This window comes from Somniosus microcephalus, unplaced genomic scaffold (assembly GCF_052327205.1).
Source record: "Somniosus microcephalus isolate GS21.2 unplaced genomic scaffold, FLI_Smic_1.0 scaffold13, whole genome shotgun sequence".
Lineage (NCBI taxonomy): Eukaryota > Metazoa > Chordata > Chondrichthyes > Squaliformes > Somniosidae > Somniosus > Somniosus microcephalus.
In genome coordinates, this window is record NW_028225200.1 from 907,526 (window position 1) to 925,969 (window position 18,444).

The 18,444-nt window shown below is 45.8% G+C and overlaps 1 protein-coding gene and 1 pseudogene across 1 annotated transcript in view; both read right to left on the reverse strand.

Annotated features, from left to right (window-relative positions):
* Positions 1 to 14,908, reverse strand: part of LOC147083942 (uncharacterized) — a 44,394-nt gene extending 29,486 nt beyond the window's left edge. The window contains exons 1-3 of the mRNA XM_085980016.1: positions 14,902 to 14,908; positions 3,075 to 3,256; positions 2,034 to 2,447 (exon numbers count right to left, since the gene is read on the reverse strand). Of these exons, the coding sequence (XP_085836142.1) occupies positions 2,034 to 2,447; positions 3,075 to 3,256; positions 14,902 to 14,908 (603 nt within the window). The remainder of the gene's footprint in view (positions 1 to 2,033; positions 2,448 to 3,074; positions 3,257 to 14,901) is intronic.
* LOC147083941 (uncharacterized) overlaps positions 1 to 18,444 on the reverse strand; it is a 186,133-nt pseudogene that overhangs the window by 38,692 nt on the left and 128,997 nt on the right.

Sequence of the window (18,444 nt, forward strand, 5' to 3'; positions counted from 1 at the left end):
AAGCTGACAAACCAACCAATGACAATGAGCCAGAATTGACTCCGCCGCAAGAACAGGATACTCGAGAAAGGCGCTATCCAGTCAGGATCAGGAAGCCTCCTCAAAGACTGAACTTATAAATAATTATTTCAGTTGATGTATATAGTACAGAGACAATTGTCATTGTAATTAGTTATTATTTAGTTGTTAAATGAATGTTATGTACTGTTTATCTAAAAGGGGAGGAATCATTGTGTATGTACCTTTAAGAGAAGAACTGATTTTATACTGCAGTACCGGCAGTGACCACACCTGTATAAAAAGCCATAGCAGTCTTAAGTTTACCCTCTGTTCAGTAAATACCTGTTTTATTGTTCTCCTGCAGTCCATGTATTATTGATACTCGGACACTACACTCTCCACAGATGCTGCCTGGCCTGCTGAGTATTTCCACCATTTTCTCTTCATATTTCAGATTCCAGCATCCACTGTATTTTGCTACTCTGAACGATTTTACTTTGTCTGTCATTCTATAGTCTGAACAAGTCCCAGGAATAACATAACTATAGATTTTCTCTCAAATGTTTAGTGGTGTGTTAATAGAAACAAGAACTCTGTACTGATGTATGAAAAAGGCAAGAAGCTACTTTAGGAGAAATCATTATTTTGTAGGAATGGAGGTTCCTAACTTAATAATGGAGTTCGACTCAGTGAATCAAAATAACAAAGTTTAATGAACAATGAAGTTAACTAGTAAAATCACAAGGGAAGCTGTAAACAGGTCTGCTCAGGTTGCAAGGCACTCAATGACTGCTGGAAGGTTCTGGAAGCTGACGTCATGACGTCATGGCGTTCTTCGCGGCACTGGCGGTCACGTGATCAGCGTCATGACGTCATCACGCAGAGTGCAGGAAAGTACATACAGTATAGTTAACAGACAGTTTAAAGGTGCAGTCCGTAGCTGAACTACAGTGTATTTAAAGGGATTATTATTAATTGCTCCGCCACAGGCGCCCCCCCAGAATCCCCTTTAACAGACAGTGTCAGACGAGCAGGAGGCTTGATGAGCCTGGTCGAGCAGTGACAAAACTCAGGCAGCGGAAGTGGAACGTTGGCAAACGAGCTGGAGCTTGTCTGTGGCTGAAGTGGCGCATCAGGTGCGGTGGAAACAATATCAGGTGGTGCGGGCAACAATGAGGTAGATGCAGGCGGGTCAATGGCGGGCTGTTGCAGAACTGGTCCGACGGTCAATGGTGGTCGTCCACGGCGAGGTGGCTGAGTAGGAACAACTGGTTCACTCCGATCTAGGTGAGCTGGTTTAAGTCGGTCGATAGAGATGGTATTGGCCTTGCTGCCCACTTCGACCGTGAAAAATTTTTCTCCTGAAGAGATGACACGAAACGGTCCAGCATAAGGCGGTTTGAGCGGGTTTCTGTGAGCGTCCTGTCTGATAAAAACGTAATCAGCGGTCATGAGCTCTGCCGGGACATGAGGCCTCTGTAGGTCGTGATGCGAGGTTGGAATAGGCAGGAAATTCTTGGCCGCCTCGTGATGCTGGAGGAGCTGCTGAGCTGCAGACCACGGTTCCGTGTGTGGAGGGAGAAAGTCACCCGGTACTCGAAGTGTCTGACCGTAGACTAACTCGGCCGATGAAGACTGGAGATCGTCTTTGGGGGCTGTGCAGAGACCGAGCATCACCCAGGGGAGTCTGTCCACCCAATTGGAGCCACGCAAGCTGGCACGGAGGGATGCCTTGAGAGACTGTGGAACCTTTCGCACAGGCCATTCGCCTGCGGATGGTAAGCTGTAGTACGGTGCAGCTTGGTACCCAAGCCCTGTGCAACTGCGTTCCACAACTCTGACGTGAATTGCGGACCCCGGTCAGAGGAGATGTCAGATGGTACCCCGAACCGAGCCACCCCCGATGAAATGAACGCCCTGGAGACATCTGCTGCAGCGGTAGCGACCAAGGGAATCGCCTCTGGCCACCTGGTGGTACAGTCCACTACTGTCAAGAGATGTGTGAATCCTCGCGAGGTGGGAAGAGGACCCACCAGGTCCACATGTACATGATCAAAACATCGTTCTGGCACCGGAAAATTGGCCACTGGAGCCTTGACATGACTGTGAACTTTCGATTTCTGACAATCAGCGCAATTGTTTGTCCAGTCTCGGACGTCTAAATGCATTCCTTTCCACACAAACTTGCGGGACATGAGCCGTTGTGAAGCTCGCATCCTTGGATGCGATAAACCATGTATGGCCTGGAAAATTTTCTTATGCCATTCGACCAGCACAATGGGCCGGGGCACTCCCATGGATGTGTCGCACAAGAGAGTGGCTCCTGCTGCTTGAAACTTCACATCAGCGACCTGCCAACTGGAAGGCGTGGTCCGATATGCCTGCACCTTGGGATCTGCCAGTTGCTCTTCCGCCAACCCGATGAAATCGATTCCCAGGTGAACTACCTGGACTGGAGCACAGGAGAGGCAATTAGCCATGAGATTATCTTTGCCGGACACATGCCGTAGATCCGTCGTGAATTCGGATATAAATGTGAGGTGGCGCTGCTGCCGAGCTGACCAAGGCTCTGATGTTTTAGCGATTGCAAAAGTGAGAGGCTTGTGGTCCATGAACGCAGTGAACAGGCGCCCTTCTAGGAGAAAACGGAAATGCCGGATGGCCAAAAACAGGGCCAGCAACTCCCTATCAAACGTGCTGTACTTGCGCTCGTTCTTGCGCAGTTGGTGGCTGAAAAAAGCTAATGGCTGCCAAGTCCCATCGACCCATTGTTCTTGGACCGCCCCAATGGCGTAATCGGAAGCATCTGTAGTGAGGGCGATGGTCGCGCCCGGGGTTGGGTGTGCAAGCATGGTTGCATCTTCCAACACCGCCTTGGTGTCGAGGAATGCCTGGTCCATCTGCGGAGTCCAAGTGATAACATCCTTGCCCGACTTCCCTTTTAGTGCTTCGTACAGTGGCTGCATCAACTGGGCCGCCTTGGGGACGAACCGATGATAAAAATTCACCATCCCCAGGAACTCCTGCAGGGATTTGACTGTGGGAGGCCTCGGGAATGCTTTGACTGCCTCTACCTTGGCGGCCAGTGGAACGGCACCGTCTGAGGTAATCCTGTGCCCCAGAAAGTCAATGCTGGCTAACCCGAACTGGCATTTAGCTGGGTTGACGATGAGGCCATGTTGGCTGAGATGGGCAAAGAGTGTGCGTAAATGCACCAAGTGTTCCTTCGTATCTTTACTGGCGATGAGAATGTCATCTAAATAAATGAAAAGAAAGGGCAGATCCTATAACACAGAGTCCATGAGCCTTTGGAAGGCCTGAGCCACGTTTTTCAAACCGAATGGCATTCGGAGAAACTCAAACAGCCCGAACGGTGTGATGACCGCCGTCTTGGGGGCGTTCTGAGGGTGTACAAGAACTTGGTGATATCCACTGACGAGATCCACCTTGGAGAATACCGAGTTGCCAGCCAGATGGGCTGAAAAATCTTGTATATGCGGTATTGGATACCTATCCGGTGTAGTGGCATCGTTCAGGTGTCTGTAATCACCACAAGGCCACCATCCACCACCCAGTTTAGGGACAATGTGCAGTGGGGAGGACCAAGGACTGTCAGAGCGTCGGACAATCCCGAGGCGCTCCATGGTCTGGAACTCTGCCTTTGCCGCTGTGAGCTTGCCGGGTTCCAATCTCCGTGCCCGAGCATAAACCGGCGATCCTGTCATAGTGATGTGGTGCGCCACACCGTGCTTCGTGACTGCCACCGAGAAGGTAGGCCTGGTGAGCTCCGGAAACTCGCCAAGCAGGTGCATAAACCCATCCTGCACTGGAATCGCACATGCGACCGACCAGGACACAGCGGTGCTGCGGTGGCAAGGCACCGCGTGAAAAGTGGACGCGTTAATGAGTCGGCAGTGTTGGACGTCGACCAGAAAGCCATTGGCACAGAAGAAATCGGCCCCCAGTATGGCTTGTGATACTTTCGCTGTGATAAACTCCCACACAAAACGCTGACCGCTGAAGGTTAGATTGACTGTCCGTTTACCGAATGTGTGGCTAGCCGCACCATTAGCTGCCTCGAGGGAAGGACCATGACCGCCGGATTGCAGATCTAGCTTTGAAGCTGGCAGAATACTGCACTGGGAACCAGTGTCGCACAGGAATCGTCGCCCTCTCATGGAATCCGTAATATAAAGAAGTTTCCCTGCTGAACCAACCGCCATGGTGGACGTGTTTTTCAGGCCTTGTCGTCCTTCTCAAAGAGCGCGGGCTTGTTGGAGTTTTTTTTGGGGGGGGAGAAACTGCAGGGAGGACGGCAGCATCGAGCTTTGGTGCCAAAACGGGCGTGGTATGCACACCAGCCTGCCGGAGGAGGGCTGGGCCTCGCACACATGGGTGAAGGGTGCCTCGTGGCTGCACAACACTGCTGTGTAACCGTAAAAATCTTGTCTGCTTCTGCCACGGGATCGGCGCAGCCCGTAATTGCAGAAATGGCCAAGGCCGTCTGAGCAGGTTCAGGTAGCTGGCAGAGGAAAAGTTCTCAGAACAAAAAGCATTGGGGTCCCGACCCCAAAAGTGTGAGCATCTGGCTCATCAGTTCCGACGGTTTTGAGTCCCTGAGGCCGGGCATAGAAATAAGCCTGCGTGCGCGCTCTGACTTATTGAGGCCAAAAATCTGTAGCAAACAAAATTTAAGAGCTTCATACTTGCCCTCGTCTGGTGGACTGCTAAGGAGGCCGTGGCGCTGTCGAGAGCGGAGACCATGTAGAAATAACGGGTCAAATCCGCTGTAACCTCCTGGAGTGCGAACTGCGCTTCTGCCTGGAAGAACCATGCTGCTGGTTGCTGTTCCCAGAACTGCGGCAGTTTGAGGGCGACAGCATTCGTGCTCATCCTGGAATCTCAACGAAAGTTGTCCGACGAGTTCGGGGTCACCAATGTAGGAACGGAGGTTCCTAACTTAATAATGGAGTTCGACTCAGTGAATCAAAATAACAAAGTTTAATGAACAACGAAGTTAACTAGTAAAATCACAAGGGAAGCTGTAAACAGGTCTGCTCAGGTTGCAAGGCACTCGACGACTGCTGGAAGGTTCTGGAAGCTGACGTCATGACTCTTATGTTCATTAATAAATAGACATTCTTATTATGAACACAGCTAGCTTTTGCTAGTTACTTTATTGAGCACATGTGGACTGGTACAGTATCTGTAGAGGCTTCCATCTTGACTGTTGCCTTGTGGGTAGCCTAGTGCCTCATGGGTAATGTAGTCTTAATATATATATACAGCTGGGTAGTGTAGTCTTATATACAGCTCTACACAGCTCTACGGCTCCACCTAGTGTCCACTATAGAATGACATGTTATTGATCATTACATCCCCCTTTCTTTGAGGTTTAACAAAATCAATATCAATCAACTTTCAAGAAAACAATAAAGATAATATCAGTAACACTTTTGTTAGTGCTCTATACACATAAACATTTTCAAAACAGTCAACACATTTTCAAAGCTTTACATTGTACTCAAAGATTAAGTCTATCAGGCTCTTTTACTTCACGTGTGGATCTTCTCAACACGGGTAAGTCTGATGTGTCTTCATGAGATTGTTCTGGCGGTGAATGACACGATGCAGTTGCGGCATTGTCATCAATCTGGTCTTGAATAGTCTCTTGTGTTTTTAGGAGGGAACGGCGGTTCCTCCTGAGAATCTGTCCTTCCTCAGTTCTAACAGTGTATGACCTTGGTCCTACTTCCTCAAGAACTGTAGCTTTCCTGTTCCATGCATCTGGATCCTCAATTCTGACAACATCATCGCTTGTCAATGGTTTTAGAGTTTTGGATGACTTGTCATAGTATGATTTCTGTTTCAGCTTTAACAGTTGAAGTCTCTGTCTCAGTTCCTCACTTTGCTGTTCTTTTGCACAGTAGTGTAGCGTGGTGCTCAACTTGCGACCCATTAGTAGTTCAGCAGGTGAAGAACCACAGTCTAAAGGTGAGGCTCGGTAGCTCAGCAGGGCGAGATAAGGATCAGACTTGCTTTCTGTCGCTTTCTTCAGTAGCTGCTTGAGAACTTGAACACCTTTCTCTGCCTTACCATTTGACTGAGCATACAAAGGACTGGATGTGATGTGCTGAAAGTCATAATGTGCTGCAAACTGTTGCCACTTCTTACAGTTGAAGCACGGACCATTGTCGCTAATGGCAATCCTGGGAATTCCATGTCTGGCGAAGATGGATTTCACATGCATTATGACACTGCTTGCTGTGGTGCTTGAGAGCAGTGCCATCTCAGGATAGTTAGAATAGTAGTCAATCACTATTAGATAGTCTTTACCATTTAAATGAAAAAGGCCCATACCAACCTTTTGCCATGCTGCTGTTGGTATGTCAGCTACTATCATTGGTTCCTTTGCTTGTTTGTTTTGGTGTTTCTGACATGTCTCACATTTGCCTATCATGTTCTCAATGTCCTTATTTATGCCAGGCCATTTATGCTCTCCTTTTGCATTTTTCAATTCCGAGGTGTCCCTCATGAAGCCTTTTGAACATGTCTTGACGTAGAGCCTGTGGAATGACTATTCTGTTCTGTTTTAGTAATAGTCCACTTGCGACACTCAATTCTGACCTTATGTGAAAATATTTTGGACAGGAACCTTTTGGCCAACCATGATGAATGTTCTCTATTACTGTTTGTAATACTGTATCTTTTACTGTTTCTTCTGCTATTTGCTTTGATTTTGTGTCTGACACGGGCAGTGCAGCAGTGACCATACTCATATGAACATCCACGTCTTCTTCAGTAGAGCTCACATGACTCATTGTGGGTGCTCGGGATAGTGCATCTGCTAACACTATGTATTTGCCTGGTGTGTAGATCAGTTCAAAGTCATATCTTTGCAGCTTCATCATGAGTCGTTGAATCCTTGGAGACATCTCATTCAGGTTTATTTTTATGATGGCAACCAGAGGGCTGTGGTCTGTCTCAACTGTGAAAGTGGGAAGTCCATATATGTAGCCATGAAACTTTTCTAGTCCAACTACCAAGCCTAGACATTCCTTTTCAATCTGGGCGTATCGACACTCAGTATCAGTCATAGACCTGGAGGCATAGGCAACAGGCTTCCAATCTTCACCCTCTGCTTGTAGCAAGACCGCACCTAGGCCATCTTTTGATGCATCCGTTGACACTTTGATTCTTTTTGTTGGGTCAAAGAAGGTGAGTACAGGTGTGGTTGTCAGCACTGTTTTGAGGTTTATCCACTCTTGTTCATGTCTTTCTGTCCATGCGAACTCATTTGTTTTATGTAGCAGGTCACGCAGACAGGCTGTCTTGGCTGACAAGTTAGGAATGAACTTTCCAATGAAGCTTATCATCCCCATGATGCGTAGCACTCCTTTTTTGTCAGTGGGTCGGGGCATTTTGAGTATGGCGTTTACTTTTTCCATATCTGGCTCTATTCCTTTACCAGATAGATTATCTCCTAGGAAAGTGACTTCCTGGATGCCAAACTGACACTTGGCTTTGTTGAGCTTCAGTCCATTCCGGCGTATGCTCTGTAGCACTTTAGTCAGTCTCTCATTGTGTTCTTTCAGTGTGGCGCCCCAGATGATGATGTCATCAACATAGACCCGAACTCCTTCCAGACCTTCAATTATGTGTTCCATCGCTCTATGAAAGATTTCAGATGCAGATATTATCCCGAAAGGCATTCTGAGGAAACAATACCTGCCAAATGGTGTGTTGAAGGTACAGTATTTGGTGCTCTCTTCATCCAGTTATAGTTGCCAAAATCCTTGTGAGGCATCGAGCTTTGTAAAGTATCTGGCACCTGACATTTCACTGGTGATTTCTTCTCGCTTGGGAATCTGGTAGTGTTCACGTTTTATGTTTGCATTTAAGTCCTTTGGATCCATGCATATTCTTAGATCATTGTTCTTTTTCTTTACACATACCATGGAGTTAACCCAGTCTGTTGGCTCTTCAACTTTCCTGATGACTCCTAGTGTGGTCATTCTGTCCAGTTCATTCTTGAGCCAGTCATGCAGGGGTGCTGGAACTCTTCGTGGAGCATGTACCACTGGCTGAGCATTCTGCTTTAGCTGGATCTTGTAAGTGAATGGTAGAACTCCAAATCCTTTGAACACATCCTGGAAATTATTCACTACACAATCCACCGAGTCATCTGGTCTGCTTATGGCACAGTTTATACGGTAGACTCTTTTGACCAGTTCTAAGTCCTCACAAGCTTTGTCACCCAGTAGTGAATCAAGCCTTTCAGCCACAACAGAAAACATGAGATGATGCACTTTGTCTTTGACTGTCACTTTAAGTCTGCATACACCTAAGCTATCTATTTTCTGTCCATTATAGTCCTTCAGTAGTACTGACTTTTTCTGTATTTTGGGCTTTTCTTTCATATTGTTAATGTCACTCATACTGATTAAGTTTGCTTTTGCCCCAGTGTCTAGTTTCAAGGTAACTAATGCTCCATTTACCTGCAGTGGGACCATCCATTTGTCCTCTTTTACTGCATTAACTTTATGTTCAGCATTGTCCATTTCTGAGGGCTGCACATTTTCTGTATCCTTTTTGATATTGTCACATGACACCATTCCTACAAAAAATGTCTCACTTAAATCAGTGTCCTCAATTACATTAACTCGTTGCCCTTTCTTAGTTTGTACTTTTGAAAAGCATTGTTTGGCAAAGTGATTCTTTCCATTACACTTTGTGCACATTTTTCCAAACGCTGGGCATTGTCTTAACTGGTGTTTGTAACCACAGCGTTTACAATTAAAAATTTCATCCTCCGATTGCTTTTCATTTCTGTTCTGCCCATGTTTCTTCCCCTTATAGGACACAGCACCGACAGCAGCATTATCACTTGTTACAGTCGCATCATTATTGATTTCACTGAAAGTCTTCGCGTGCTTTCAAGCTAGCTCGCTGGCTTGGCATATTTTCACCGCATTTTCCAAATTTAGTTTGGTTTCTCTTAGCAGATGTTCCCTGACTTTTTTATCATGAATCCCAAACACAATCTGGTCACGAATCATGGATGCTTTGAGCTCAGAGAAATTACATGTCTGTGCTTTCAGTTTCAGATCAGTTATAAAGCTATCAAAAGTCTCATTTTGCTGCTGTGTCCGAGAACAGAAGATGTATCTTTCATAGGTCTCATTCTTTTTGGGAGAGCAATGTGCATCAAATTTTTTTAGCACATCTTCTAATTTTTCTCTGTTCTCCACTGGATTAAATACAAATGTATTAAATACCTCTATCACCTGTGGGCCTGCAACCGTAACCAGCAACGCTATCTTCCTTGTGTCTGGCTTGGTACCGAATCCGATGGCTGCAATGTAGAGTTCGAATTGTTGTTTAAAAGTCTGCCAGTTGTAGTCGATGTTTCCTGTGAGTTTCAAACGCTCTAGTGGCTTCAAATTCTCCATGTCGCTTTTCACAATTTTCAGCAGATCTTCACCACCCTGGTACCATCTTATGTTCATTAATAAATAGACATTCTTATTATGAACGCAGCTAGCTTTTGCTAGTTACTTTATTGAGCACATGTGGACTGGTACAGTATCTGTAGAGGCATCCATCTTGACTGTTGCCTTGTGGGTAGCCTAGTGCCTCATGGGTAATGTAGTCTTAATATATATATACAGCTGGGTAGTGTAGTCTTATATACAGCTCTACACAGCTCTACGGCTCCACCTAGTGTCCACTATAGAATGACATGTTATTGATCATTACAATGACGTCATCGCATTCTTCACGCCACTGGCGGTCACGTGACCAGTGTCATGACGTCATCACGCAGAATGCAGGAAAGTACATACAGTATAGTTAACAGACAGTTTAAAGGTGCAGTCCGTAGCTGCACTAGAATGTATTTAAAGGGATTATTATTAATTGCTCTGGGTCTCTTAGTGGCTCCGCCACAATTTCTTTATTGAGAAAGACACACAAAATACTTTGATTAAACAGATAATGTACAATATCGATTTGGTATAAATGTTGGAATTGGAGATTGAAAATTGAGAGTACAATGAAGTTTGTTTCCTGCTATTTAATTGGGAAGTACCTAAAATAATTCAACACTTTTCATGATAAGAGTCGAGATTAATATTGTGGAGAATGTTTGAGAGAAAAAATATTGGAAGCGAAATTTGTAAATTAACATCTTTACATCAACATATTAGTAAACATTTCCAACTCAGTCTGATTGGTTCTCTTGTCCAGGAAGAATGATAAATATTTATTAGTGTTAAATCATAGCTTTTTCTGTTTTTTGTTTTTAATTCAGTGACGCAAATTGTGTATGTGTTTTTCTGCACTGGTGAATAAGTGCTGCATTTCTGACATGTTACATGGAGGGTGTGCTGGTTCAAGAAAACAACATTTATTAATGGAAGTGATTGAAGTTGGAAATACAGATACCTGTTTTTGTTCAATTCTTTTTAATACTGTGAACTAAAGAACTACAGCACTTTATATTTGTAGGTTGTCTGGTTGCATTGTGATTAATATTCTGATTACATATCTGGACGTCCAGCACGTCAGCACCATAGGAAAGCCGCTGCTTCTGCTGCTTGCGCAGCCATTGCTATAGTGACATGCGGGAAGGGGTAATACCTTGAAAACCTTAAAATTAATACAAATTGCATGAATAGATCTGTCTCATTCAGCTTACCTTGGGCTTTTAGATTGCTTGTCGATGTATAACTGAGTGACGTTTCTGAAGTGTTAATTTATTATTCTGCAGTTCTTTTATATCCCAGTCATTTCTGACAAGTACTTATTTAAATAGAGTTTGTACATGACGAACTAAAAGCTTTTAATTAATTCTACCGTAAACAAACTTGCAGAATGGGCATGGAAATGACAAATTAATTTCAATATGGGTAATTGTGATGTGGTGCATTTTGGTGGCAGGAATAAGGAGCCCAGCTACTCCTTGGAAAGTAAGAGTCTAAATGGGGTCGAGGTGCAAAGGGGTCTCAGGGTATAGATTCACAAATCATCAGAAGTAGCAACACAGGTTAAAAAGCCATAAACATGCAAATAAAGCACGGGTTCATTTCCAGAGGAATAGGTTTCAAAAACAGGGAAGTTAGGTTAAACTTGCAGATCCTTGTCTGATTGTCTCAGGATTTGAGATGGTGGGGTGGCAATAGCTCATTACTGAATATATGATTTTAACTGGTTGTTGTTGCTGTCGTTGTTGTTAAAGTTGCTTTTCTAAAAGTTGCTCTAAAATTTGCTGTTCTAAAATTTGCCCGCGGTTGAAAAGGTTGCACTCAAAGGAGTTCGTGGCCGCTCAGTACAAAAAAATTTGATGGAACATTGTTGGGTTCAGGAGGAGCTGAGGATATTAGGTCGGGTGGAGAGGAGCTGATGATATTAGGTGGGGTGGGGAGGAGCTGAGGATATTAGTTGGGGTGGGGAGGAGCTGAGGATATTAGGTGGGGTGGGGAGGAGCTGAGGATATTAGGTGGGGTGGGGAGGAGATGAGGATATTAGGTCGGGTGGAGAGGAGCTGAGGATATTAGGTGGGGTGGGGAGAAGCTGAGGATATTAGGTGGGGTGGGGAGGAGCTGAGGATATTAGGTGGGGAGGAGCTGAGGATATTAGGTGGGGAGGAGAGGAGCTGAGGATATTAGGTGGGGAGGAGCTGAGGATATTAGGTCGGGTGGGGAGGAGCTGAGGGAATTAGGTGGGGTGGGGAGGAGCTGAGGATATTAGGTGGGGTGGAGCTGAGGATATTAGGTGGGGTGGGGAGGAGCTGAGGATATTAGGTGGGGTGGGGAGGAGCTGAGGATATTAGGTGGGGAGGAGAGGAGCTGAGGGAATTAGGTGGGGTGGGGAGGAGCTGAGGATATTAGGTGGGGTGGAGCTGAGGATATTAGGTGGGGTGGGGAGGAGCTGAGGATATTAGGTGGGGAGGAGAGGAGCTGAGGGAATTAGGTGGGGTGGGGAGGAGCTGAGGATATTAGGTGGGGTGGAGCTGAGGATATTAGGTGGGGTGGGGAGGAGCTGAGGATATTAGGTGGGGAGGAGAGGAGCTGAGGGAATTAGGTGGGGTGGGGAGGAGCTGAGGATATTAGGTGGGGTGGAGCTGAGGATATTAGGTGGGGTGGGGAGGAGCTGAGGATATTAGGTGGGGTGGGGAGGAGCTGAGGATATTAGGTGGGTGGGGAGGAGCTGAGGGTATTAGGTGGGGTGGGGAGGAGCTGAGGATATTAGATGCGGTGGGGAGGAGCTGAGGATATTAGATGCGGTGGGGAGGAGCTGAGGATAGTCGTTGGTGTGGAGAGTTGTTTAGGATCTTCGATTCATAAATAGATATCGAAAGTCACAAAGTGAGGCTGAAGCAAACTGGAGAGTAGATCTGTTATTTGAAATTAATGATATCTTCACCAACTTCTTCGAAAAGCAGTGGTACGCAGTGACAAGCCAGGAGTTTACTCTGCAATAAATCATCAGATTGTTTGAGAAAATTGCAAAACCACACACGGTTGTAGATGGCTGCCTTTATTAATTATTATTGTTTTTTATTCAATAAACTGAGGCTTTGCTTGAAATGTTGAAGAGACATTTCTCTACGTGACATCTCACAATAGACTTTAGAAAACATACAGTCTGTGCAGTTAATTGACAAGTGAAGTTTAACATCGATGAATGCGAGGTGATGCACTTTGGTAGGAAAATAGAAGCATCATGAGGATAGTGCAATTGATGTTGTGTATATGGGCCTAGAAATTCGGTGGGCTGCGCCACCAGTTAGCGCCCAAAGAGGGTACTTAGTGGTTTTAGCGCCACTGGCCACGCCTCCTGCAAAATTTAGCGGGGCGCTAATGGTGGCGTTAGCCTGTAGCGCTGCGCCGCCACCGGTGATGTCATCGGTGTGTGCAGCGCCCCGCTACCACCCCAAACACGATATTTGGTCGTGCCCCCCGCTGTAGCACTGGTCGCAATTTGCGACCGGTTCAGGGGGGCCTACCTGCGGCGGTAGAGGCGCAAATTAAAGGAGCGGTGCGGGGCGGCCATTTTTGTTGTTGGTCGCCTGCCAGCACCTCTCCGCGCTGCTGTCCCCGGCCTCCTGAGCACCCCCCTGGGTAGTGCCGGCTGTGTCCCAAGAGCCCGGCACTTCTCCTCGGTGCCGGGCTCTTTTGCCAGCACTCGCGATCTCCGATCACGCTGCAGCAGGCCCCTCCCCTTTAAGAAGGGGAGGAAGGCCTGCAGTACCGCAGCGCACCTTGCGTGTGGCGCTGTGGCATGTAGCGCTGTGATTTTCAGTTGCAGCACCCCAAGAGGGATGCGGGGCGCCTCGAGCAGCGTCCCGCTTCCGTTTGGTGCGCTGAAACTGAATATCGGGCTGGCGCTCGCGGCTACTTCCGGGGCAGAACTTCCGGTGCCCAGGCGAGACTTGGGGCGCCACCGAATTTTTAGCCCATGGACTTTCAAAAGGCGTTTGACAAAGAACCACATGACATACCTGTTCATAAAATTTAACTCATGGGATTATTGGGACAGGGCAGCATGGATACCTAATTGGCTAAGGGTCAGAAAGCAGGGAGTAGTGGTGACGGGTTGTTTTTCATACTGGAGGGAAGTATACAGTGGTGATCCCCAGGGATTGCTATTAGGACCAGTACTCTCTTTGATATATTTCAATGACCTAGAGTTGGGCATCGAAACTGGGAAATGTAGCACACAATGAGGAGGATAGTAACAGACTTCGGGAGGACGTAGACTGACTGGTCAACATGAGAGCATAAGAAATAGGATCAGGAGTAGGCCATTCGGCCCTTCGAGCCTGCTCCACCATTCAATACGATCATGGCTGACCTTCGGTTAAAAAGTCATTCATGCAACCCATTCTAACTGACACTCATTCCTGCATATAAAGTGATCTCCTTACTTAGTTTACTGGAATATTTTGCATGAACAGAATAAAATATAACTGGAGCCAGAAGCACGACCCTGAATGCCAAGCAGATTTGGCTGGGTCTTGTTCCGCATAGGGTCTGGGAGCTTCAGAGAAGTCCCTGACATGATCCTACACTTCTCTGATGGCGTTTCTTTCTGAATCCAATCCCTTTCCTCACAGCATAGCCCAAAATCTGATACAATTAGTCAGACACTTGGCAGATTCTATTTAGCACAGAGAATTGTGAAGTGAAAAATGAGGCGAGGCAATGTGATCTCAATGGTACAATTTTAAAGGGAGTACAGGAACACAGAGACCTCGGCATATATGTACACAAATCTTTGAAGGCGGCCGAATAATTTGAAAAGTATGTTAATAAAGCATACTTTGCTTTATTGATAAGCAGTAGAGGACAAAGCAAGGAATTTATGCGAAAATATTATAAAGCTCTGATTAGGCTTCAGCTGGAGTAATGTGTCCAATTCTGGGCACCACACATTAGGAAAATGTCAAGGATTTGGAGCGTGTGCAGAAGAGATTTACTAGAATGGTACCAGGAATAAGGGGACTTCAGCTATGTGGAGAGACTGAAGAAGCTCGGGTTGTTCTGATTAGAGCAGAGAAGGTTAAGAGGAGATTTGATAGAGGTGTTCATATAGAAACATAGAAGATAGGAGCAGGAGTAGGCCATTCGGTCCCTCGAGCCTGCTCCGCCATTCAATGAGATCATGGCTGATCATCCAAATTCAGTACCCTGTCCCTGCTTTCTCCCCATATTCCTTTAGCCTTAAGAAATATATCTAACTCCTTCTTGAATATATTTAGTAAGTTGGCCTCAACTGGCTCCTGTGGTAGAGAATTACACAGGTTCACCACTCTCGGGGTGAAGAAATTCCTCCTCATCTCAGTCCTAAATGGCTTACCCCCTATCATTAGACCGTGACGGCTGCTTCTGGACTTACCCGCCATCGGGAACATCCTTCCTGCATCTAGTCTGTCTAGTCCTGTTAGAATTTTATAAGTTTCAATGAGATCCCCTCTCATTCTTCTAAACTCCAGTGAGTTTAAGCCCAAACAACCCAATCTCTCCCTTCATACGTCATTCCTGCCATCCCAGGTATCAGTCTGGTGAATCTTCGCTGCACTCCCTCCATGGCTAGAACATCCTTCCTCAGATAAGGCGACCAAAACAGCACATAATACTCCAGGTGTGGTCTCACCAAGGCCCTGCACAACTGCAGCAAGACATCCTTGCTCCTGTACTCGAATCCTCTCGCTATGAAGGCCAACATACCATTTGCCTTCTTAACCGCCTGCTGCACCTGAATGCTTACCTTCAGCGACTGGTGCACAAGGACAGCCAGGTTTCGTTGCACTTCCCCTTTTCCCAAAATATTGCCGTTCAGATAATAATCTGCATTCCTGTTTTTGCCACCAAAGTGGATAACCTCGCATTTATCCACATTATACTGTATCTGCCATGCATCTGCCCAATCACCCAACCTGTCCAAATCATACTGGAGTTTCTCTGCATCCTCCTCACAGCACACAGGCCCACCCAGCTTTGTGTCATCTGCAAACATGGAGATATTACATCTAGTTCCCTCGTCCAGATCATTAATATATATTGTGAATAGCTGGGGTCCTAGCACCGATCCTTGCAGTACCCCACTAGTCACTGCCTGCCACTCAAAAAAAGACCCGTTTATTCCTACTCTTTGCTTCCTGTCTGCCAACCAGTTCTCTATCCAAGTCAGTACCCTACCCCCAATCCCATGTGCTTTAACTTTGCACGCCAATCTCTTATGCGGGACCTTATCAAAAGCCTTCTGAAAGTCCAAATACACCACATCCAATGGTTCTCCCTTATCTATTCTACCAGTTACATCCTCAAAAAATTCCAGTAGATTAGTCATGCATGATTCATCTTTTGTAAATCCATGTTGACTTTGTCCGATCCTGTCTCTGTTTTACAAGTGCTCTGTTATTGCATCTTTTGTAATGGTCTCTAGCATTTTCCCCACTACCGATGTCAGGCTTACCGGTTTATAATTCCCCGTTTTCTCTCTACCACCTTTTTTAAATAGTGGGGGTAACATTAGTTACCCTCCAATCCATGGGATCTATTCCAGGGTCTATAGAATTTTGGAAGATGACCAGCAATGCATCTATTATTTCTAGGGCCACTTCCTTAAGTACCCTAGGATGTAGATTATCAGGCCCTGGGGATTTATCGGTCTTCAATGCCGCCAACTTTCCTAACCCCATTTCCCTACAAATACTGATTTCATTCAATTCCTCCCTCTCATTAGACCCTGTGTTCACTGACATCTCTGGGAGGTTATTTGTGTCCTCCTTTGTGAAGACTGAACCAAAGTATGTATTTAATTGGTCTGCCATTTCTTTGTTCCCCATTATAAATTCCCCTGATTCTCACTGCAAGGGACCTGTGCTTGACTTCACCAATCTTTTTCTCTTCAAATATCCATAGAAGCTTTTACAGTCAGTTTTTATGTTCCCTGCAAGCTTACTCCTATATTCTATTTTCCCCCTCTTAAATAATCCCTTTATCCTCCTTTGCTGAATTCTATACTGCTCCCAATCCTCAGGTTTGCTGCTTTTTCTGGCCAATTTATATGTCATCTCCTTGGACCTTATGCTATCATTAATTTCCCTTGTTCGCCATGGTTGAGTCATCTTTTTTCTTTTATTTTTAGGCCTAACAGGGATTAACATATTCTGTAGTTCATCCATGCGATCTTTAAATGTTTGCGGTTTGCCTATCCACCGTCAGCCCTTTAAGTAACGTTCCCCAATCCATCCTAGCCAACTCGCGCCTCATACCATTGAAGTTTCATTTATTTAAGTTCAGAACCCTAGTCTCTGAGTCAACTTCTTCACACTCCAAATTAATGAAGAATTCTATCATATTATGATCGCTCTTCCCCAAGGGGCCATGCACAACAACATTGCTAATTAATCCTTTCTCATTACATAATACCCAGTCTAAGATGGCCTGATCTCTACTTGGTTCCTCGACATATTGGTCCAGGAAACCATCCCGTATACACTCTAAGAATTCCTCCTCCACAGTACTGTTACTAATTTGGTTAGCCCAATCTATATGTAGATTAAAGTCACCCATGATAACTGCTGTGCCCTTATTGCACGTATCTCTTATTTCCCATTTAATGCCATTCCCAACCTCAGCGTTACTGTTTGGAGGTCTGTATACAACTCCCACTAACGTTTTCTGCCCCTTGGTATTTCTCAGCTCTACCCATACAGATTCCACATCATCAGAGCTAATATCCTTCCTTACTATTGTGTTAATCGGCTCCTTAACCAGCAATGCTACCCCACCTCCTTTTCCTTTTTGCCTGTCCTTCCTGAATATTGAATACCCCTGGATGTTGAATTCCCAGCCTTGGTCACCCTGGAGCCATGTCTCTGTAATTCCAATTACATCATATCCATTTACATCTATTTGTGCAGCTAATTCATCCACCTTATTACAAATGCTCCTCGTATTAAGACACAAAGCCTTCAGGCTTTTTTTTAAACACTCTTAGTCCTTTTAGAATTATTATTTACTGTAGCCCTGTTTGATTTACACCCTTGATTTCTCTGCCTTCCACGTTTGCTTTTCTCCTTCCGTTCTTTTGTTTCTAGCCTTGCTTCCCTTTCCTCTGTCTCCCTGCACAGGTTCCCAATCCCCTGCCATTTTAGTTTAAACCCTCCCCCAGAGCACTAGCAAACATTCCCCCTAGGACTTTGGTCCCGGTCCTGCCCAGGTGCAAACCGTCCAGTTTGTACTGGTCCCACCTCCCCCAGAACCGGTTCCAATGTCTCTGGAATTTGAGTCCCTCCCCCTTGCACCATTCCTCTAGCCATTCATTCATCTGAAATATCCTTCTGTGGCGGAGCCACCAAGAGACACTGAACAATCTGCAATAATTCCTTTAACCACTCTGTAGTGCAGTTGTGGACTGCACCTTTAAGCTGTGTGTAGGTTCTTGTATTTCCACGTGATGACGTCATGACACCGATCACGTGACCCCCAGTTGGCACGGAAAACGTGATGACGTCATGACGTCGGTTTCTAGTATTTAAGGGCAGTCTGAGAAAGGCTGGAGACCTGGACAGACCTGCTGACCTCTGCTCTTGTAGTTATCAGTTAAAGTATTTTGTTTATAAAAGTTTAATTATTTCGTTTCACTGCGTTGGGCTTCGTTATTCCTACATTGGTGACCCCGAGCTCGTTGGACAACTTTCTTCGAGATATTCATAATGAACACGAACGCCGTTGCCCTTAAATTGCCGCAGTTCTGGGAACAGCAACCAGAAGCATGGTTTTTCCAAGCAGAAGCCCAGTTTGCTATCCGGGACATTACAGTGGATTCAACCCGTTATTATTACATGGTTTCCACTCTGGACAGCGCCACGGCTTCACGGGTCATCAGCATCCTGGGGAATCCACCGGCAGAGGGCAAGTATTCAGCTTT